This window comes from Primulina tabacum, chromosome 9 (genome assembly GCF_025594145.1).
Source record: "Primulina tabacum isolate GXHZ01 chromosome 9, ASM2559414v2, whole genome shotgun sequence".
NCBI classification, from domain to species: domain Eukaryota; kingdom Viridiplantae; phylum Streptophyta; class Magnoliopsida; order Lamiales; family Gesneriaceae; genus Primulina; species Primulina tabacum.
Window position 1 is genome coordinate 1,658,224 of NC_134558.1, and position 23,225 is coordinate 1,681,448.

Sequence of the window (23,225 nt, forward strand, 5' to 3'; positions counted from 1 at the left end):
CTTGGAGAATATTGTGTTTGAAGCACATCAAGATGCCCAGCACTCGATCCAACTTACTATCAAGGAAAGATTGGATCAGAATAATCTTTCATTAGAAATAATGCATCATATTACATTGATGACATTTCAATTAAAACATCTATTTTTCATTTATGATAAATGGACTAAGAAAATTTCAGAAATAAAATAAAAAAACATTCTTTCATTTTTTCCATTGAGAACCCTAACATTCACAAATTGTTCACTTGAATTATTAAATACCTTTAAAATTTCACAAATTGTCTTATATGTGTTCCACTGATGTGAAAATAGATAAAAACTAGAATTTTCATAATGTTGTGCAAAAAATGAACACAATAAGTCTCTATATTCAAATGAACTTTTTTGTAATTTATATCTCGAGTTCCAACCCTTTGATATATCTCATAAGAACTCTGTAGGTCACGTATCATTAACTTTACAAAATTTGCCTCATTTTTTCATTACATTTGGATGAGCTCCAAAATAAGACAAAGCTGACCTAATCTAATGATTTTAATCCATACTGTACACATAAATTAAAAACATGACAAATTCCAATATCCACCGAGCTGCATGCCTTCGAGAGATTAATATCACAAATCAATACATTGGATAGCCACCCATGAATCTGGTTATGTAATTTCAAATCCACTTTCTCTCTATACACATTTAGCAAACTTCATTAATCTATTAAATTGTAGAATTCGATCCTACAAATGAATTTGAGGATTTGAATTGAAGAAACCAAAATATATAGGGATGTTTTTTTAAATTCTCTCAAAATGGGGACTATAACTGGTTAATAATATCCAAGAACCCAGGACTCGGAAGTATTTGGGGGTTTGGGTAGAAAAACATACGAATTGAAATCAGAGATTTCTCATGGAGAAGAGCTCTCAGAGAAATAAAAGGGTTTGTTTTAGCTCACCTCTTGGCTGTATCTTTTACGTTGTTATGATTTTTTTATTTTGATAGGATTCATGTTTTCGATTGTCATGCGTGTCTGCGGCGCTCGTTGCTTATTTGTTAATTTTGATGAAATAATCTGTGTTCTTTATGCATTGATCGATGTCATTTTTATACGAAAATGCCATTGATTTGGATTGATGTGTGTGTGGGAAATGGGAATGCCAAGTTTGCTTCTTTTTTTAATTTCTATCGGGTTAATTTGGTTTGTGGAGTCTTAACGTGTTTTGGGTTGAAAAACCTTTGAGTTTAGAAACATATTTTTGATGAAGAGTTTATTTTTTAATGTAACTAATAGTGGAGACTGGTGCTTGCTGGCCTGCCCGTTGGATCAGCTGCGAGCAAGATTTTTGTTTATCTGCACTAAAGCTTGTGGAAGAAACTTTTGATCTATAAATTTCTGTTTGCGTAATTGCATATTTCTGTGTGTTTGTTCTTCAATTTGTTGCTGTTTGATGAAATGGATATTCATAGTTTTTCTTGATTCTTGTGTTTTATAATGTTTCTTGCTGCAGCAATCAGGGGATGCGTTGAAACAGGTTGATATTTGGACTGCGCAGTGCGGGAAATGCTTCAAGTGGAGGACAATCCCGACTGTAGAAGAGTATGAAGAAATTCGGAGCAAAATCATCGAAGATCCCTTTATTTGTAGCAAGAAAGATGGGGTCACTTGTGAGGATCCGGCTGATATTGAGTACAATAACTCCCGGACTTGGCTCATGGACAAGCCAAATCTCCCCAAAACACCAGTTGGTTTCAAGAGAAGGGTTGTGATCCGGAGGGATTTCTCCCGATTGGATTGTTATTATGACACACCTAATGGGAGAGTAATAAGGGCTTCAACTCAAGTTGGCAGGTTCTTGAGTGACAAACCGGAGTATAATAACATCTCTGTTTCGGATTTCAGTTTCACAGGTCCGAAGATAATGGAGGACACACTTCCTCCACCTCTCAGTTAGCAACAAAGGTGTTGTGATTTTTATGTTCCATCTCAATCTTTACCATAGAGTTACACATGATACCACACACGGTTTGTGGGAATGCCCGATGTGACCTTTGATCTCAATGCTACTGTGCATTTTTTGATATGGCTTGATGTTGAAAATAGATGGCATATCTTTGTGCACAGGCCTTTGTTTTAATATAATTGGTGGTTAAGATGAAAGCTTATGTCACGTATTGTTGTCAATGCACTTGGATACATATAAATAATCGATTCAACATTTTGCCATGCACTATATTTGGCATGTAAGCTCTTTCCTCAACGAAGGGATCTTTGTTAACTGTAACAAGTACTACGGTCATACATAGGGCTGACATTTCGGTATGAATCTTTTACATGTTCCCCTCTTATTTGATTCTTGCTGTCGCTTTGGCTCCTTCAAAATTGTGCATCAAAACCGGCACATCGGTGTTGGACGGTGGGATGTGGTGGATGGATTTCAACAATGAAACCGCGTTAGGTTCTAGGGTAATTTTTCAAGAATGCAATGGCCAATCTGATGGTCGAGTAGTTGGTCTTGTAACTTTCATTTAGAGGGTATAATGGCATCAATGAGAGTAGTACACAGGAGCCATGGTCAAGTTTAGTTATACAGTGTATATTTGTATTGCAGCAAACATGCCGGCTCTAGGCATGATGGTAGGAATAATACAATTAACCTCCGGAGTCTTCTTTGTCTGATTCAGCTGCAAGATTCATCCGCTCAATAAATTTTTGGAATTGTGCACAAAAATATATATTAATAGTATTGATGCATGCATCGCGACAAACTTGGGAAGATTCAAGCATGCGAATTTACGGTGTCCCTGAACTTGTTGAATATCATTATAATATTCCATTAATTTAACTGTTGCTGATAAATGAATTTGCTCGAATGAATATCATTCTAAAATTCCATTAATTTAACTATTCATGATAAATGAATTTACGTTTACACTATTTATATAAGTTTTAATCTAACTTTCTTTTCACGTGCGAAATAAATATGATAAGGGTGTTGTCCACCTCCCACTTTAGATGAATGTATTTAGCAATATATTATATTTTCAGGATAAATATAATTTTTGTGAATTGTCCTTTTATCTAAATTCTTGCCGTACTCCACTCATTTTGAAATTGCTAATATTTGTATGCATGCATGGATCCTCCGAGTATCTTCCCTTCCCATCAGTGAACGAATCCCACCGACATCTCTCCTTTCATCTCTCCCCATTCAATTTATGTTTCCATCACTCGTTTTTATAACCTCATTTCCAAAACCCGTATCTTTACCAGCCTCCAATGGCTGCCTTCTTTTTCTCATTTACATAACTGCAGGATGGCCTTCTTCCGGAGATTCTCTTCCGTTGGCCTCCTGCTTCTCCTCCTTCTCCTCCTCAAACACCCTGATTCTGCCTCTGCCACCACCACAACAACCAACTACCGCCACTCCACCATCCAGAAACTAGACACCCCTTCGATTTTCCAGGAAGCCCCAGCCTTCCGCAATGGCGAAACCTGCGTTTCTGATAACTCCACCATCCATGTAGCGATGACCCTTGATGCAAACTACCTCCGCGGAACAATGGCTGCGGTTTATTCTATCCTACAGCATTCTACCTGCCCAGAAAATGTTGTTTTCCATTTTCTTTGGGTGAGGCATGAGCCTGAGGTTTTATCCAGCATCAAAACGACATTCCCTTATCTTAATTTCAAGGTTTATGGCTTCGACACGACAAGGATACGGGGATTGATTTCCAAGTCCATTCGCCAAGCATTAGACCAGCCTTTAAACTATGCAAGAATCTATCTTGCGGATATATTTCCACAAGAAGTTAAGCGTTTAATCTATCTTGATTCTGATCTTGTGATGGTGGATGATGTTTCGAAACTATGGGGTGTGGATTTGAAGGGAAAAGTTCTGGCTGCACCCGAATATTGCCATGCAAACTTCACTAATTACTTCACCGAGGCCTTTTGGTCGAGCCCCGAGTTGTCGAGAACGTTTGAGGGACGAAAACCTTGCTATTTCAATACCGGGGTGATGGTTGTGGATGTGGAGAAATGGAGGCAGGGGAACTATAGCCAAAGAGTTGAGGAATGGATGGTTGTGCAGAAACACAAGAGAATATATCAGTTAGGTTCTTTGCCACCTTTCTTGCTTGTTTTGGCTGGAAATATCAAGCCGATCGATCATAGGTGGAATCAACATGGCTTAGGGGGTGATAATATCGAAGGGAAATGCAGAGGATTGCACCCTGGCCCTATCAGTTTACTGCATTGGAGTGGGAAGGGGAAGCCATGGTTGAGGCTTGATTCAAGAAAACCTTGCAATGTAGATCATTTGTGGGCTCCTTATGATCTTTATTGCTCATCTAAGCATTCTTTTGAAGAGTGAAGATCAGTTGCTTTCATCGGTTATGTACTTTCAAGCTCTTGGTTTGAAAACATACCATTGGAATGACTGACTGATGGGGGGTTGATGTTTTAGGACAGCAAAGGGGAAGGTGGAATTCTACGACTTTTTCTTGTTTTTTTAAGTGAACTTTGAATAAGACAGAGACCGTTCTTGTTTTCTTGCTCCTTGCCATTGTTTCGAGGGATAGCAGAAGCATATAGTGGACTATTTTTGGTATGGAGAAAGATGACAAATTTGACAGTAGAATTGGCCTGATGATTTGCTGAATATCTCACATATAACTTTATGATCCACTCAAAACCAGATGAATTTTGACCCTCTTACCAAACTAATTGTTTGTTCATTTATTTGTCTTTTATTTTAAAACGCTTTTAGTTTTGTGTTAATTTTATGACGTGAAATCACATTTCAACATTGTACTTATTCCTAGTATTTTATCTACTTGTAGAGATTTTGTCCATTGTTTCATAGAACTGTCATTCATTTTTACAGTTGCTATTTCAGATGCCTTGATGTTCTATATCGACTGGAAAATTCTTTCAAACATAAGAAAGTTTATTTAATTGTGTGCCAGGCTAATAAAGAACAATCGTTGGTAACATTACAATGCCAATGTGTACTATTATTAGCATAAAAGAAGCCACATATATTAAACATAGGAAGTAAACTTTCCAGAATGAGAGACCACGCGGGTGCGTTTACACAAGAAATTGTAGAGAATTTCACAATATTTACCCATGGGATATAACAATCCGACTCAAGACGTGTTGTTGTCAAGGTGGTAACTCTTCCTCATAGCTTCCCTCCTAGTTTCGATGAATTCGTGAGCCTTCTCATTTATCTTGGAATCCACTCTCAACAGAGGCATCAACGGCCTCAGCTGTTTCTGTTTCATGGCTTGACCGGCTGAAAGATCGACACTTTCTTGCACTGAGATGCTTGTTTCCGAACCTTTGAATTGAGAATATGCCCCGTCAAGGATTTCAAGATCTTGAAACTCTTTTTCTTGATATTTTCTGCCTGTTTTCTGCTGTATTTGAAAACCATCTTTTTTCTGAGGTGACTGACTGAACCCGTCTTCTTTTTGCTCCGGTATCTTGCGTATTATGGATCTTTCGTTACCCAAAATTGGGTCACCTTTCTTAGAAGCATGGACTGAAGCCTTGTTGACTTCTAAATCTGTATGCCTGAATTCAACCACAATATCAGAACTCGACGTCTTATTGATCGACTTGAACGAACTCTCTTCGTGCACAGAGGAACCATTTTCAACCAGAATGGGGCGAGAAGGGGCTGGACCAAGTGACATACTCAACATGAAGTTGATTAGTCTCCGACAGATGGTAGGGGCCTGGGGATTGGTATCCGTTTTCCGCATTCTCTTGATGCTGCAAGTGAAAAAACAGAAAAGGATAAGGTTTGAGTTTGATGGTATTTTCTCGCCAAATGAAGCATACTTTTTATCAGCAAAAGGCTCTCCCTGTACATATGATTCCATTCTTCGATATGGAGCTAACCTAAAAGTATACAGAATATTATGTATTATATTATATGTATCATACGAAGTAGGTATAATTTATAATTCTCATTCACAAATCAAAATACGTTTATCCTTCACTTGAGCGTCGGAGGGGTTACGTTGGGAGACCCTCCCGGTCCCTTCTAACGGTCTTCTTCATAATTTCAGGCTCAGGACAAATTCGAAGCCCGCGTCTGGACTAGTGTCACCTACTGTAATCGGAATCTAAATTTTCAGTGAGTATCAGTTCCTAAAAATAACTCGGAATTTATCCAAGATGTGTGCAAAGTTTTGATGATGTAGTATATATTAATCCATTTGATGTATTTTCATGTGCAACAACAAATTATTCCAAAATATAATACAATACCATGATACGTTTATGAATTCTGGTAAATTGCATCTTTGTATATAGGATGTTGCTTTCATGCTCTCATTGGCCAATCCCCTAAGATAGTCAAAAGTGTGTGACATCCAGAAAGAATAAAAAATCATCACGACGTGAAATAATTACATCAAAACCGTGACAAAAGGGAATTTGGCATGTGCCTTTCTCGAAACATGCTTCATTCCTTCATCTGTGCATCACAAACAAAGCATCTTCTATTACAGTATCTGTTTCCCATTCACACTCCAATCTTGATTTAAAAAACAAATGTTCGTTCTGTTTTATAACTGCATTTATTTTCTGTCCTTTTAAATTGTTTTTAAATTTTGTCTGGCTGCAAACATCAATCATCTGTCTGATATTAAAACCAAAAACTTGTCTGTACTATGAGTTTGTTATGTTACAAGAAAATTGTGGTCGACATCTTACGTCTAAAGGAAAGCATGCTTTAAACATCTCAATCCCGAAATCTAACTTTCTTTTGGACCTGATCACACTCCGTGCACCTTGACACTCAACTACTTCTTGAAACTTCTGCCTCTGACTGAATGTTTAGCAGCCAACACCTACACTTATCATAGGGAAAATGAGAAAAATACATACTTGTTTCTCGACGCGTATGCCAAGAACCATAGACGAGAGTTTCTCGAGAATTAAAACAAGGACATATAGTTTGTTACAGATGCACCCGAATTTAGTCAAGAGGCAAAATTGACTTTATTTTGAATGTAAAACATACGGTTTTTCAGAAAATTAGCAGGAAAACTTAGAATTTAGTAGTTTTTTTAATTGAGAGAAACACGGCAGTGTCTTTGTTTCAAATTATTTGCCTAGGAACAAAAAACTTCAGCAATTTTGAACTGGTTGCCTCTTTTAGCTTCTTTTTTCTTACACCGTGAGATATATCGTATTTTCAACACGTGAACTGTTTCAGTTTATAATCGGTTGATATGGGTCACATGTGTGCAACTGCATTGGACATGATAATCGAAAACTTGCCGGATGTGAGGATTGCATCTCATAAATTTATCCAATTTACAAACAAGTCAACTATTCAAGATTGCAGGGGAAGATTGAAAAGGCTATTGTTATTTCAAAGTAAAAGAGATCAGATAAATGATCAACCATCTGAAGACGAATCGTTACAATTTTTCTGGAGCAACATTTTTACTGTGCAGCAATACCTGTTGTGATGAAACCAAGTATGACAGATCAAAGTCAATGCCTGAAGGTCCTCACAACCAGGTCATTTCTTCTTCGACATAGAGGACAGTTTGTTAGATGTGAAGAGCATGCCATACAACAGCACATGTGCCCACACCTGAAAACAGAGACCCGTGCCAACCATGTCAGTTTTGATTTCTACATAACAGCATCTAGAAAAATATATGCGAAATTTGGCTCGAAGGCATTTTCTCTTCTCCAAGTACCAGTATTCCAGTTTCGGTCTGCCCGATATTGCTGAATTCTATAAGCTGAAATCAAGTTTACGGCATAAAGTAGCAAGTTGTCCTTTAAACGAGTTGGTGTTTGACAGGTTGTATACGCTTCAACAGAAATTCTAAGCAAATTTAAACTTTCAGAAAGCACTTACGGTATGAAAACTGCATTATACTCCTGCTCTAAGCATATTACACACAAATCTGGCATCATTTTGTCTTTCTTGGTAGTGTCGGATATGTTCTCAACTTTACCATTCACACCTGTAATTTGTAAAATAAGCAAACAAGAATATTTCTTAAATACAGCCCAAGCAAACCAAAGAAGGTGTGATAAAAAAAAAGGTATGTTAAAGGCTACCTTCTTCCTCTTTCCCGGCTCTTTTTGCTGCTGCCGCAAGAACCCTGAATATAAATATTTTTACTAATCAAACCACAAATTTAGAAAACTATACAATAGGAAGAACCCCATTGAAGCAATTATTGTTCCACTGTGCAATGAAGTTGAAAAGGACTACAACCTCTTTCGCATTTCCCAGTGGCGTCTTCTTTCCATGAAATATTGGAAAGCGTGCTTAGCAATGAGATAAACCCCAAACACAGTTAACCCCAGCGACGCACATTTGTACCACCTGAAGGAAAAAATATGAATCTCGTGATGTAAATTTGTGATTCCCCATTGCAAACTAGTGTTCAACAGGCATTGCTGGCCAGTTCGAAGATTGAATAAAAATGTAGTTACACTATTTTGAAGTATTTGAATAACATTAACATAGTGCATTTAATACTTTTAGAGTTGAACATCAAAAACCGTCAAGAAAATTGAAGCAAGTCATTTGTAAAAAAGTACTGATCCTTTGAACACGTTTTGCAGTAGAACTGAACACTTGTAATTTCTAAAAAGTTGCGTGTGTAAAGAAAAATAGAGAGACAACTACACCTTGACCACTTCCCCAGATTTGCAATGAGCTGATCAATTGGTTTATCAGACACATAAAAGGGTCCTTTATGGGGTCGCTGAATCCGAATCGCTCCAATGTCATCCTTAACAGCCTGAGAAATCAAATATTTGTAGACATGCAAACAATTTCTCTTTTTCTTATAAAGCATAAATATATTCTGCCACAGTTAAGGGTGAACGTCTAAAATGGGGTACAGAGTACCTGATTTTAAAAAAAATTCTCCCAAAGGTTGCAATCGGATTTTTTTTTAGGATTATTATACTATCCTAAATTAAATTCGATACCCATTCATATGACACTCTAACCCGAAATTCTAATTTGTAGAGTCTGGGGATGCTCTTGCATTAGATGTTTCTTGAAATTTGGATTGGATGAATTGAAAATTATTGTATCCATCTTGGAATGCTCCTACAACAGGATGTAAATATAGATTTTCTGGTACCGGACTTTACCCAAAAAATTTCGGATATCTGAAAAATCAGGTAACCTGTATTTTAGGTCAGATTCGGGTAGACGATGATTATCCGACATATGTGGAATCCGACTGGGCAACCCCGAACCCCATCTATACATTGGCCAGTTACCAATATGACAATCTTTCTCTGAGTAACATAACAGTTTCAATATGATTTTTTTAAAGTAAAACTGAAAAGGAAAACTAGGGTACCCTAGAGGGGCATCATACCTCACCAACAACTGTCAAGGGCGTACCAGTTGGGAGAAGACGCTCAATTCTCTTGACTCCGAGCATCTAAACAAATAAAATCACCAAAACATTAAATAACAGCATAATAATGCTGGATACACGAGTAATTACAAGCACCATCCACACCTTAAGACCTTGAAGATATTCTAATGTTCCACGCACCAAGGATCTTCCGGATTCCTCAAAAACATCACTTCCAACAGTCAATACCAAACCTGTGGCACCCCGAGCCCCAACAATGTGTACACGAGCTGTTGTATCATCCTGTAATTGGAATAAAGTTATTAAAACACGGAAACTGATCACAAGGTAAAGAATGGTGCTTAAAAACAATCATGTTTCCATTTAACGTTTATCTCCATAACCTTCACACCAATCCTCTGGGAGTGGGTGTTTTCAAGAGCCTGCATACAGTCAATATGGAACTGACAAGCAAAACCCAAAACTAACCAGATACCAGGGAACTTCTTTGCACATGGAAAGCATCAAAGCTGAATCTTGTATCCACGATCCTGCATCATTGTGTTTCAAGAAGTGTTGTTCTGCCTGAAATCACAGTTAGAAAAAAGATTCTTTGAAATACTGTACCAACAACATATGAAGTTCTGCCTGAAATAGCAGTTTTAAAAAAAAATTCTTTGAAATATTATGTAAAACTTAAACATATATGAAGTTCGCACTTTCATGGAAATATATCCACATACCGTTTGCTCCACAATTACGCCCCGCAAACCACTGTACTCACAATTAATCGGAGTATCAGAACCAACCCTCCCTGATGCCGCCACAACCAAAGGCAACACTTTGTTTGCGGCATCCAATATCTGAGCTGAAAGTAAAAGAAAAAAAATTATTGATGGGGGCATCACATGTTCTCATTTGAACTCCAATATCTTTACGTGAATTAACATAATAACCAACGAAAACAGTCAGAAACATTATGTGGAAAACAAGAAAAGCACATAAACCAAGAAAAAAAAGTAGATTATCACATCCTGCATCTTCAAAACTGAGAAACAATTTAATTTTAACATGAGATAGTAAAAATGCATTAATCGACAGAGTTATGCACTTGGTTGAACTCTACGCAATCAAATACCGCTGAGCGAAATCCATAAATTACGATAAATGGCTTCTAAGGAAACAATTACATTATATACACTCCATATAACAATACGAAGAAAATATCCCACTAACCCAAGTCCTTCAATTGATCAACTCGAGTCACTGACTTCAAAACATCAGCATCCCTACGAATTAAGAAAACCAAATCAAACACTTTTCTATATACACAAAAACAAATTGGCACACGTGGTAAAAGAATTAATCCGACCTTCCGCTGCTCCTGCCCAGAAGGTAAAGCGCCGCTGCACTCAAGCAGCAAGAGATTCCTCCAACAGGAACCATTTTCGATTAAAATGGAGTGAAAAGGAATTGACTCTTCACAATCCAATCACAATCTCCATAATCAAATCACAAAATTAGTGTGATTGTGCTGCAATTAGTTGTGAATAACAACTACGGAGAGTCGATGGATTCCAGATAAGGGGGAACTGGTTGATTTTGCGGGAGGAAAATCACAGGGCTAAAGGATAGATTTTCAAAAATTATATAGATAGCGAATTAGATCCCATGAGTGATGTGCAGGGGAGGGGAGGAAGCAAACCGTCCATTTCTAAAAGCGCAATTTACTGTAAGCTATGTTGCGCTACCGTCAAATAAGTCGCACTTATCGAAGATCGATACAGGTATCCACCTTCTCTGATAAAATAATCTCGGATACGTTTTTTATCTATATTATTCTATTAACGCGCTTTTTGGTTTGGGTTTTTAGGTAGGTTAAATGTTTGATACATTTTTTAGTTTTTTATTTAATCAAGTCAATTCTTCTTATGAATGATTAGGTTATATTAGATGTGATAAAATAATCACTCATCACCCCCTAGAATTATTTATCACACTCTTGATACATCATATTTTTTCAATTTTACTCTTTTCCTAAATCCAAACTCACAACCACTTCCTTCACCGATCACAAGCCACTTCCTCCACCGACCGCCCGCCGCCGCCAGCTCCTCCTGTCGGCCGACCGCCGGCCGATAGTCGAACCGCCGCCGTCGCTTCCAGCCGGTCGACCACCTCCGCCACAAAACTGGTATGACAATTTTATCAATTCATCAAAAGATTATTATTTATCTCATTCTTAACGATCATACCAAACATAATATTATTTTATCATTATCTAATTTAATCATTCTTTTTATCATTTATCTTTTAATCATTTCATTATTTTATCCTTCAAACCAAACGTAGCTAAGTGTAACTAACTTTTCTATTTTAATAATTATATATATTAATAAAATATTAAAATTTTAATGTAAGTTATATGTAGTTCAGTAGATAGAGTTATTGTTTCTTAGAAATTAAGTTTTAGGTTCAATTCTTATTGAGTTTATTTTTTATTATTTTATTTTCTATTTATTTTTTAATTTATATATCAAAATTACAGTATAGTTCCTCATTATTTCTTATAATTATATTTTAATCCTCATTTAAATATAAATCAAATTAATTATAAAAAAATATTATACAAGTACGCAACGCGTGCATAGATGCACTAGTACTAATAAAAGATCCATATGCGTTGTATATATTAATATTATTTTTAATTTGATCAAATAATACTAAACAATTAACACGAATTTTTTTCAATTTAGAAGAGTTCTTCGATTTAAAACGAAAGTTTTGTTTATATTTTTTATATATAAGATACGAAGTGATTTGAGTAAGTTTTAGTTATTTTGGTGTCATTTAAGATAGTTACTCTACATGTCTCATAATTAATAAGATAATATAAATAAAATAAAATAAGATCAATAATTAGTTAATGGCAAAAACTTGTATGAGACGGTCTCACGGGTCGTATTTTATGATACGGATCTATTATTTGGGTCATTCATGAAAAAGTATGACTTTTTATGTTAAAAATATTACTTTTTATTGTGAATATCAGCAGAGTTGACTCGTCTCACAGATAAAGATTCGTGAGACCAGACCTATTCATAATTAATTATCTCAATTTCTTTGATAACTTCTCAAATTTGTTTGGCCCAATATTGTATCTCATAATTTGGGATTGTAAAAAAAATTGCGAAAATAATTTTTTTGTGAAAGAAAAAAATTTATCAAATCATATATTTGTTTATTTATTTACAATTTAAAACGGATGAAATATGTAATATTTTGATAGGTTGTGATTAATTTGGCGGCTATAAGCACAGCAGATTATCACAGATCAAATACAAATGTGTTTGATAAGGCAGTGGCCGCCTAAATTGAATTTGGGAAATTTCGTGATACATCTTCTAGCAATTCCAACATGCGGCGCGTGAGTTGCGTGTCATACTTAAATACCTTTCCCTAGTTGGCAATACAATAACCACCACTTAAAAGCACACTTCCCATCATTTTCAATAAATTTTAGGTTACTTTATTTTTTAAAATTAAAAAAAAATATCAAATGAAGCCACAAGCTTAAATTTAAACCTTAGGTTATGATCGTAAATGGGTTAAGTTTAGAGTGATGAATAAATTTTTTAAAAAATATTTAAGTTCGATATGTCTATTAAACTGGACTCAACAGTTGTTAACCGTGAAATTTTTTTCTCAACCTGACAGGTGCAAATGGAACACTTTAAATTAGATTTAAAATGTGAAAATGGTCCGATTAGATCTGTATAATGATATAATCAAAAAACTAGGTTTGTAACAAGATAAACATGATAAAGATAAGTACGGTAAATAAAAAACGCATAAATTTGTTATAGAAATTCAAATTTAACTTCTTCTGCGTCTCTCTTTTTTCCACTCAGGAAAGAATACACTAAAAAACTTTAGTTACAATGGTTTTTACAACTCACTTCAATTTACGATTTATCCATTGCATAAATTGAAACTCTTATTTTTACAACAATACAACTTTAACTAATGAATCCTTACCAACTCTCAGCAGTGATTAAACAACGGTTTGAAAAGTTGTAAGAAGCCTCAGTTTGATCTTTGATGATCTGTAATAACTTGAACGAGAGGCTTATGAGTGGTTGAAGATTTGTTCAAATATATGTGCTCGAAAATATTGAAAAAACTAGAGCTTAAAAGCTTATAAGTTGTTCGTGTTCAGACACTTCAAATGTTTTATAAAAAAAAAAAAAAAACCTCACAATTCAAAGTTTCTCTTGATTTGGCGTCTTGCCAAAAATAGTGATTGATGGCTCTTTAAAGTTGATCCTTGTTAGAGAAAAAGATGGAAACACATTTATGTCTCGTTAACGGACATTTTTGATTGAGTGGTTGTCTTGTTTCTTTTGCATGATTAGTTAAAAAGCAGTAAGTATGATATCTTCGGAATTTGGGAAGTCTGATTCTAATCCAAAAGTATTGAAACATGTAGTGCCTGGTTGAACTGGATAATATCCTGTTGTAGTACAAGAGTAATCTGATCCGATTGAATTTTGATCCAATCTTGAAATATGTATTTGCGAACAATGCGATTGGACTACTTAAGCTCTGATTCCACCATCTGTAAGTACATTAAACGATGATTGAATATTATAAAATTAGGTACTATTTTTTTATCACTTAAACTAAATAATTACAACTCAACACTAAATGGGATAAACGATGCTTAATTTCAATGATAAAATAAAATAAAATTACCAATTACTTTTCAGTTAGAAGTTTTGTAATTTGTGAGTTTTTAATACAATTTTTTGTGCATTTGAACCACTTCAGATTGTGAGATGTTTTTACTAAAATATCATGACCAAATATAAATTTACATTTATTAAAATTATTTGGATATAATAATTATTCCTACTAGAAAAAAATTGGCATGTGATATTTTTATTTTTGAATGATTTAAAATATTTGAATTACACAATTATCATTTGATATATTTTTTTGGTTAAACAACGAATGTTAAATATTACAATTTATATCTAAGTCAATGTCACTGTTGGGTTAAGCATGCATGAGTGAGAGTAATACTGAGATAAATGACTTACTAAGAAGTTATCGTGCGTCAAGCTGCTGAAGTTGCGCCGCTTGATCTGGTTGGCTAAGTGGGCTGTAAAAGAGTGACACCAGATCTTAACGGGTAATACTGTATCTACTGAGGACAAGTCGACGGTAGAGAAATGGTGAGACCGATCTCTAAGGGATATGAAACAGCACCAACAGATAGACACACACCTCCCTGGACTAATGAGCCTAACAGCCCGACCCATTAATACCCAAGTAAGTGCACTCTACACTGCCACAAGTATAAGGAAATAAAGTAGCACCTTGACTAACAACTATAGCTTTTGGCTTAGTGGTAAGCGTTTGATCATAACAATTGGTATCAGAGCGAGATGATGGGTTCAAGTCTCCCAAGAAGTATTTTTCTATACTTCTTGGGGGGAATGTTGGATTAAGCGTGCACGAGTGAGAGTAATACTGTGATGGATGATCTTTTAAGAAGTTTTCACTGTGTCAAGTTGCTGACGCTGCGCCGCTTGATCTGGTTGGCTAAGTGGGCCGTAAAAGAGTGACACCAGATCTTAACGAGTAATACTCTCTCTGCTGAGGACATGGTCGATGATTGAAAAAAAGATAAGACTCATATCTAAAGGATATGAAACAACACCAGCAGATATACACGCACCTCTCCGGACTCATGAGCCTAATCATCCGACTCAATAACATCCAAATAGATACATTTTATACTTGGAGATCTATCGTTCACATGAGGATGTAGATATACCAAGGGGGAAAACATCAAATTTAAAAATTAAAACAAAGTTTTTCGGACTACAAAACTAAATCAGACACAAGTGCTGAATCACAACCCATTTATTAAACGCGCGCGTGGGTCATGATACACGGCATCTATAAATATCCGTTTCCTGCTCATCCACCTACCAGCTGCCTTTTTCTTTCTTTCATTTATATTTATATATATATGCGCTCTCTCTCTCTCTCTCTCTCTGGTTTGGTCATTGATTTTAAGGCCAAAGGAAATCCTTTCCTCGACCCATTAGAACCCTAATCCGTTGAACTGAGTCCACTACCACCCAAATTCTTCCAGATCTGACCGCGCTTCCCCTTACTTCTCCATTTCCCGCTTTTCTCTTTAATTCTGATTTCTTTGTAACGGTTACATAGTTAATAGTGTGATTATAAGGTGAATTCAGATATCCAGTGACAGTTTCGTGCTGGTCGTGGTAATGGGAAGGGTTTGCAAGGAGACGGCGAAACCATCATCTTCTAAGGCGCCGGAAACGGAGCCTTTGGTGACGACATCAACGTCGATTACCGAGACGATAAACGGCTCACACAATTTCAAGATTAAGGGGTATTCTTTGTCGAAGGGGATCGGGATCGGGAAGTACATAGCATCGGATACATTTATTGTCTGTGGGTACTCGTGGGCGATCTATTTCTATCCCGATGGGAAAAGCGTGGAGGATAACGCGACGTATGTTTCCCTTTTTATTGCGCTTGCTAGCGAAGGTGCGGATGTCAGGGCGCTTTTTGAGTTGACGCTGTTGGATCAGAGTGGGAGGGAGATGCACAAGGTTCATAGCCATTTTGGTAGGGCGTTGGAGAGTGGGCCCTACACGCTTAAGTATCGTGGCAGCATGTGGTGAGTCTTCGTTTCTTCATGGGGTTTGTTCGATATTTATCTGGGTTTTGTGAATTATTTACCTAGCTCAGCCTATGAATTGATTTACCTTGATTACTATCTTTGTTTCATAGAGAAGAATTGAAAATCAAGTTAGTGTTCAATCTGGACTAAAATGCTTGTTATTCAGTAAGCCTTGTTGTCTGATTCTTTTTGAAGTTTCTTACTCTGGATTCTTTTTTATTTTCTGGATGACTTTCATTTTTTTAATGCGTACTGTACCATGAAACCATGAGATGATGATGTTTGTGTAAAAGTATCTTTCATGCCGATACAACTTTTCTATTGTATGCTGGCTGAATGAATGATGGCACGATGCATCCATCGTGTAGTCGAGGTGTACTGATCGCATATAACTTCTTGCCAAGTGTATTATATCTTGGACTCAGAGGTTATTAATGATTCTTAGGAGTGTTTTGGGCAGACCATTATACTATTTTTTTTGACATGGCTACCTCAGACGTAGCTTCGTTATGCTTTGAAAATGCTTCATTTCTTTGCCAACTGATAACAGTTTTCTAATGCATCTATTATCTGCTTGTGTCATCTGGTGCATTTTGTAATTTTCTCTCTAAGGTCAAGCTATCTTTACATGGAGTGTGTTTTTGTTGCAGGGGTTACAAGCGTTTTTATAAAAGGACACTTCTGGAAGCATCAGACTATCTGAAGGATGATTGCCTTCAAGTTCATTGCTGTGTTGGGGTTGTCAAATCCCATACAGAGGGACCTAAGATCTACACTATACCATTACCACCATCAGACATCGGTCAGCATTTCGGACAGCTGCTGGAAAGTGGAAAAGGAACCGATGTAATTTTTGAGATTGATGGAGAAACCTTTGCTGCTCACAAGCTGGTACTCGCAGCTCGTTCGCCAGTATTTAGAGCTCAATTATATGGCCCAATGAAGGATCAAAATACGCAACACATACAAATTGAGGACATGGAAGCACCTGTCTTTAAGGTCGTCTGCGACTCCATTTTCCTCCCAAACAACGATCACATTTGTTTGCGTCATTAACTGATTTTTTATTACTTGTCTGTTATTGTTATTTTGTGGGGGTACAACTATATTGTCTATTTTAGGACATGCATCATTGTTTCAGTCCACCTTATGCTTTGGGAATAGATGTTTTTGGGGTGGCTTTAGCTTGTAAACGTTATTTGCACCTGGATCTCGAGCTTGTTGTCTACATTTTAAGATGCATTTTTTGTTTTTTTAACTGAAAACTGGGCCAAGTTTAGTGGGTTCTTGAGCTGAATCATTTCAATTTTCTTGTAATGGGGATACTTTACTTGAGATTACCCATTTTCATTATCATGAAATTTTACCCTTGTGTAGGCTCTCTCTGAGACAGTAGTTATCGAATCAAGGAAGTTGGTCTTATTTGTTTGTGAGATTTACCGTTTTAAAACTTTCAAGTAAGAAAGAAAGATAGCAAGGATATTCCCATTCTTTTGGTATATTATTTCACTGAAAAGAAGGATTCTTAAAAGGCTGAGTCGAAAAAATCAAACTCAGGGTTGCTGAGAAAGAATGATCTTATGGTAAATAAACTGAAATTTCAATGTTAAAGGTTGGTTGAGGATGATTTGTTGATAATATTCGTATTTTATGGCTGGTACATACCTTCTTGAATCTTGCCTGTAATTCTACTAAAAAAATTCTATATTTTCAATTATGTGTCCTTCCTATTGACCTTTGGGGATTTGTTTTCAACCATCTTCGTCTATCACATGATTTTGACATCAAGACAGTTTCCTTGTGTGTTTATGTCATCTCTGGAGCTTCAATTTGGATCATTCTTCACAATCCTGCCTTATGCCTTTTACATCCCAATTTCACTGAATTTTTTCAATCAGTTTTTGCATCTTATCCCTTTTGACTGGTTACTCTATGCTCTGAAGATATCCAATATGTATCACATGGCACAAGTCCCACATCTATGCGCTTTCATTGGGCTATTTTTTTTTAAATATCGGATTAATGCTAACTTTATTTAAATAAAGTCAGATTGCCAGGTGATCTTATACCGGTGTCTTTCTTAAAAGTTCACTGTGAAGAATTTACTTTTTTGGTTCATCCAAGTAATTATCTCTATACCGTGTCCCTCATTTACACTATTTATGTTTATTGCAGGCTCTACTTCATTTTATGTATTTGGATGTTCTACCTGACCTTGAAGAGCTTACTGGTTTGAACTCTAAATGGGCCTCAACCTTGATGTCTCAGCATCTGCTAGCAGCGGCCGATAGGTATGGCTTAGATAGGCTCAGGTTGCTCTGTGAGTCTAACCTATGTGAGGATGTTGCTATTCATACTGTGGCTACGACTCTAGCATTGGCAGAGCAGCACCATTGTTCCCAGTTGAAATCTGCATGCCTAAAATTTGTCGCATTGCCTGAAAATCTTAGAGGTAATTGTTTTGTTCTCTTTAGTTCTAATTCTTAGTTCATTTTACTAGAATTCCACGAATCCTAACTGATGTATATCTATTATAAATGGATGCGTTCTAGTTGCTACCTGGCTGTCATCTACCATGATTTCTGCTTCAGAACTTGACTGTTGGTGCTATTTCTATGATAATTATGCTAGTCTTGATGCATCTTGAGAGTAGTTATGATCGATTCCTCGTACATCCTGCATTTTAGCCATATCATTCATATGAAGGTGGATTTCTTGGAAGGTCGAGTCACTTGTAGGTTTGTTGACATGTATATTATTTCTTTAGATTTGCCATATAATTATTTTTGGTCTTTCTTAATTGTGTCTATCTCGAACTGTTATGTTTCTGACAAGTTGATGTTTCGTTCTGCAGCTGTCATGCAGACTGATGGTTTTGACTACTTGAAAGAAAGTTGCCCTCATGTCCTGACGGAACTATTAGAATATGTTGCCAGGATTAACGAGCATTCTGTTGCAGCTGGAAAGCTGGGCACGGAAGTAATTCTCGACGGAAGTGATGTGAATGGTCGACGCGTGAAGCAGAGACTGTAGAAGCTTCTTGTGAATGGTAATTTTTAATAGCTGAGAAAGAGGGAGTAGCATAGAATCTTCACTTAACATTTTTCCAGCTGCAATGTCCAGTTGTAAATGTTATATTTCTGGGTTGTCTCACTCCGACAAACAACCAAACAGGAACTTGTGCACTATGTTGTCCTTTGTATTTTGTGAATCACCATTTTGGTGCAAGAAATTACCATCCAATGGAGGCTGCGCTATTTTAGTAAAATAGTGCAGCTCCAAATTTGGCGCAGAGGTTGTATTTATTATTTTTTTATTTTTTGTTTTTATTATAAATTTGAATTTTTTTATTATAAATATAAGTATTTATATTAAAAAATATAAAGATTATTTAAATAATAGTATAATTTATATTTTATTGTTGTAATAATTAGATATTTAATAATAAAAATTGAAGAATAATAATTATTGATTTTTTAAATATTAATTTATTTATTTATATTAATTATTAATAATTAAAGAATAATTTGATTTAATGATTTATAAATAATATAATTAAATACAAATGCAAAAAATTAATATAAGAATACAATTCTTAACTAAATTGAAACACATAATTGAAATACAAATCCAACTTGAAACACATAATTCAAATAAAATAAATTAATATATGTAATATAAACATTATTCATAATTAAAAATATATTAAATAAAATATAATAATTAATATATGTAAAATAAAAGGAATATTTTCATAATATTTTTTTGGTGTAAGATTTGAATTAAATGAGTTGCAGATGGATGTTGTATTTGATGCAGAAATCGCACTATTTTAGTGTAAAATTTGCACCAAAATAGATTTTGTGGTTGGAGATGACCTAAGGAAAAAAGCCCGAAAACACAAAGCACTAATCAACGACGACATGTGATTATGCTTGTCTATGAGTATTTTCGCATCTGCAAATACTGTAAAAAAATTGTTTTGTTTCGAAGTTTTACACGTAGCACGCGACTAGTTAGATTTTGATTGCTATAATATGTGGCAGAGTCGTTGACTTCTTTTCCAATATGAACAGTAGAAATAATCTATTACAATGACAGTCAGGGTCTTTTAAATGAAGTCAAACATGGCTAAAAATTCTATCTAACCTTAATCAACTCTACCAAACAAGCTCTTAGTGTATGTGTATGTGTTCATAGAAAAACAATTTATGTTAAAACAAAGAGTGTGAACATATAAATCAAAGTAAAATTTACCTTAAATAAATAAATTTGTATGAATACTAACAATGTTGTTTTTTTTTTTAAAAAAATAAAGTTGTCAAAAATCCATTTTTCTATTGAAAAATTTAAAAACGAAACAAACATCAAATATGATTTTTTGTTTATCTTTTACTATTATTAAGTCTAAGCATAATAGAGATAAAATTTTGATGTCATGAGCTATTTTATTTAATTTTTTAATTTCATTAATTCAAATTCAGTTTAAGTTATCAGAAATTTTTATAATTATGACATAATTTCATATAAATATAATAAATTCAAATCCTTCGTTATTTTATACAATCATAAATCAAAATAATAATAAAAAAATTGTATAAACATTTAAAGAAGTTCAAAATAATAAATTTGTCAAAAATCCATATATACGAAGGGCAGCTTTTCGCACCAAATATAACAGAGGAGTCGCCTGCTAACCCAACCCAGCTCGCAGAAAATGGTATGCTTCGAGTTTGATCCTTCTCTGTTAGATTTTTACTTCTCTCTTTTTTTCTTATTTGTTCTTCAATTTGCAGTTGTTCTTCTCGTACTTCAAGGAATTGGTCGGGAGAGAAGTGACGGTTGAATTGAAGAATGATTTAGCGATCAGAGGGACCCTTCATTCCGTGGATCAGTATTTGAATATTAAGCTCGAAAACACCAGGGTTGTTGATCAAGACAAGTACCCACACATGGTATCTCTCTTTTCTTTCCCATCAGTTTGTTAATTTAGGGTTTAGTTTCTCTACCCCTGATGTTGTTCCATATGTTTGATGTTTTTGGTTTACTGTTTCCGTTGGTGCTGTTCCGCAATAATATGAAACTATGATTTTCCTTAATTTTGCGAAAAGGTAAATTTTTTAGTTATGTATGGTTGTGTAACTGTGTAGCTTATAATTTCTTTATGCGATTTAAATAATTTATGGTATGCTTTACGTCGAATTCTTATTGTGGGGTAGGATTTTGATTTTCCTCTATCTCTTATACTGGCATTATGCTAAAGCCTTCGTTCTTGGGTTATATACTGCCCAATTCCTCCCTCTCCCCGAAATGTTGGTAACTAGAATTTGACTAGTGTTCTACCCGGAACTTAAGTTTAGTGTATTTTGGCTTCAAATTTTGTCATTTCACCATTATTTCAAGTTTTTGCTCATAACTCGGGTTGAGTGTTTTTTTGTTCACATTTTCATCGGTTATTTTTAGGTATATCCAGTTTGTTGTCATCATTAATTGGAGAGCAAGCATTTTTGCGTTGTTCTTTATATCGTTTTCCTCTGTCACTGTTTGGGGATCTTGTTTATTGCTGGTCAAATTATTTTTGGTAGCCCTTTGGAAACAGTTTTAATCAACTCGTCAGCTTTTCAATGAGTAGTGATGTTGCAAATGCAGGACGTTTTTGTGTTTGCAATTATATTATTCTAATCATCACTATACTTATATTGTGAAAATTGGGCCAATCGAAATCCTTATATATATATATATATATATATATATCTGTGTGTGTGTGTGTGTGTGTGTGTGGTCATGAATCTGATATATCAACATGGTGCATCTTGCCATTTATGATGCATTCAAAGATTCCTGTGATTTATAAAGTAGATTGATGCATGAATGATGAGTGAAGATATGTTGTAACTGCTTCAGTGACTTAGTTAATGTCAAATAAGGTACTTGTGGGTGGCTTCATACTCTTTTGTTCTTGTTTTTATTTCCAAGGTCATGAGACTAAATACATCCTGGTTTTTTTACTGCTGTTTGATTGAAGCAAAATCATCAAATTAGTACTAGGGCTTCCAAGTGGGGCAGACAGAGAAATGGGATGTATGAAAACATAATTGTCTCTGTTGTGTGGTTCATTTGAATCATTTCCCTGCTTGAATGATGGATTGATGTTATTATTTCTATTTTGGCAGCTCTCTGTGCGTAATTGCTTCATCAGAGGCTCGGTGGTTAGGTACGTCCAGTTGCCACCGGAAGGGGTTGATGTTGAATTGCTTCATGATGCCACTAGAAGAGAAGCTCGAGGCGGCTAGATTCACTCTACTCTATTCTAATGCGATGAGTTTTCAGACATTTACGCATTCTTAGATAAAACTTCAAAAACTTTGTCGTTTTGTGGGTACCAAGAAGGTATCACCTCGTTTAAATGCAGTAGTTTCCAGTGGTGATTGTTATTGAACACAGTTGATTGGGATAATTTCGTTGGAGGGAGATGCAATTTTGATCAGTTTTTTATTCTTCATTTGTTGGCTATTTTGTGGCCTTGAAAACGAACCAAGAACGTGTTTCCGCTGTTTGAACTTATTAAAATCAAACCAAAACACATTTTTAAAATTTTATGATGACCACATTTTTGAAGAAAATGTTAAATTTATCGAGTCTTTTAAAAGTAAAAATTTTCGGTAAAAAAATTAAAATCTTAAACTCACAAAATATATCAAACTATTCTTTATAAAAAATTTTCTCTACTCAATTATTATTTTCTTCACAAATTGAGAGATCTATTTATAGAATTTTTTGGAAATAATCCAAAAATAAATACATCATTACATATATCATAACACATTAATTTTCAATATTTACAACATTCAAATATATCAACTATTATTTTTCAACACAACTATTATTTTTCAACACTCCCCATTGTGATGATGATCATGATGCAATGACTGTCTTCATTACGTATTTTATAGTGTATCGTTAAAAATCTTACAAGGAAAAACTCATTCGGATAAAAACCATAGTAAGGGAAAAAGAGTGCAGTCACGTAAACTTCCCCTCATGTTAACACAAACGATTCTTCACAAATTTCGTAGATTGCGCATCCCAAAGTTATATAAATGTTTTCTGAATATTGTCGTAGGAAGTGCCTTTG

General features: G+C 35.1%; 5 protein-coding genes across 7 annotated transcripts; 4 read left to right on the forward strand and 1 right to left on the reverse strand.

Annotated features, from left to right (window-relative positions):
• Positions 1-612: 612 nt before the first annotated feature.
• Positions 613-2,218, forward strand: LOC142504593 (methyl-CpG-binding domain-containing protein 4-like). Of its 2 annotated transcripts, none has more exons than XR_012804251.1 (2): positions 613-933; positions 1,286-1,641. XR_012804251.1 is itself a non-coding variant. In XM_075617456.1 (2 exons), exons 1-2 carry the CDS (start codon positions 904-906, stop codon positions 1,944-1,946), a joined length of 474 nt encoding a protein of 157 aa, XP_075473571.1. In that variant the 5' UTR covers positions 715-903; the 3' UTR covers positions 1,947-2,218. The 2 variants fall into 2 exon arrangements, 1 of the variants encoding a protein (XP_075473571.1); XM_075617456.1 differs by having other exon boundaries at positions 715-933; positions 1,503-2,218.
• A 933-nt stretch (positions 2,219-3,151) lies between these two features.
• On the forward strand, positions 3,152-4,853 carry LOC142504640 (putative galacturonosyltransferase-like 4). The gene has a single exon (XM_075617512.1). It carries the CDS (start codon positions 3,309-3,311, stop codon positions 4,365-4,367), a length of 1,059 nt encoding a protein of 352 aa, XP_075473627.1. The 5' UTR covers positions 3,152-3,308; the 3' UTR covers positions 4,368-4,853.
• Positions 4,854-6,676: 1,823 nt separating this feature from the next.
• LOC142556566 (E3 ubiquitin-protein ligase SP1) lies at positions 6,677-11,095 on the reverse strand. Of its 2 annotated transcripts, XM_075668027.1 has the most exons (12): positions 10,736-11,095; positions 10,600-10,652; positions 10,107-10,231; positions 9,853-9,948; positions 9,529-9,666; positions 9,382-9,447; positions 8,675-8,787; positions 8,256-8,366; positions 8,096-8,139; positions 7,890-7,998; positions 7,480-7,616; positions 6,677-6,861 (listed from the first exon to the last, which is right to left on the reverse strand). In XM_075668027.1, exons 1-11 carry the CDS (start codon positions 10,807-10,809, stop codon positions 7,514-7,516), a joined length of 1,032 nt encoding a protein of 343 aa, XP_075524142.1. In that variant the 5' UTR covers positions 10,810-11,095; the 3' UTR covers positions 6,677-6,861; positions 7,480-7,513. The 2 variants fall into 2 exon arrangements, with proteins under 2 accessions (XP_075524142.1, XP_075524141.1); XM_075668026.1 differs by lacking the exon at positions 6,677-6,861 and having other exon boundaries at positions 7,280-7,616; positions 10,736-11,094.
• A 4,321-nt stretch (positions 11,096-15,416) lies between these two features.
• LOC142556567 (BTB/POZ and MATH domain-containing protein 2-like) lies at positions 15,417-19,382 on the forward strand. Its single transcript, XM_075668028.1, has 4 exons — positions 15,417-16,087; positions 16,741-17,089; positions 18,266-18,542; positions 18,945-19,382. Exons 1-4 carry the CDS (start codon positions 15,669-15,671, stop codon positions 19,121-19,123), a joined length of 1,224 nt encoding a protein of 407 aa, XP_075524143.1. The 5' UTR covers positions 15,417-15,668; the 3' UTR covers positions 19,124-19,382.
• Positions 19,383-20,703: 1,321 nt separating this feature from the next.
• On the forward strand, positions 20,704-22,577 carry LOC142556424 (sm-like protein LSM2). The gene is made up of 3 exons (XM_075667886.1): positions 20,704-20,810; positions 20,887-21,045; positions 22,264-22,577. The coding sequence occupies exons 1-3, from the start codon at positions 20,808-20,810 to the stop codon at positions 22,381-22,383; spliced, it is 282 nt and encodes a 93-aa protein (XP_075524001.1). The 5' UTR covers positions 20,704-20,807; the 3' UTR covers positions 22,384-22,577.
• The last annotated feature ends 648 nt before the right edge of the window (positions 22,578-23,225 follow it).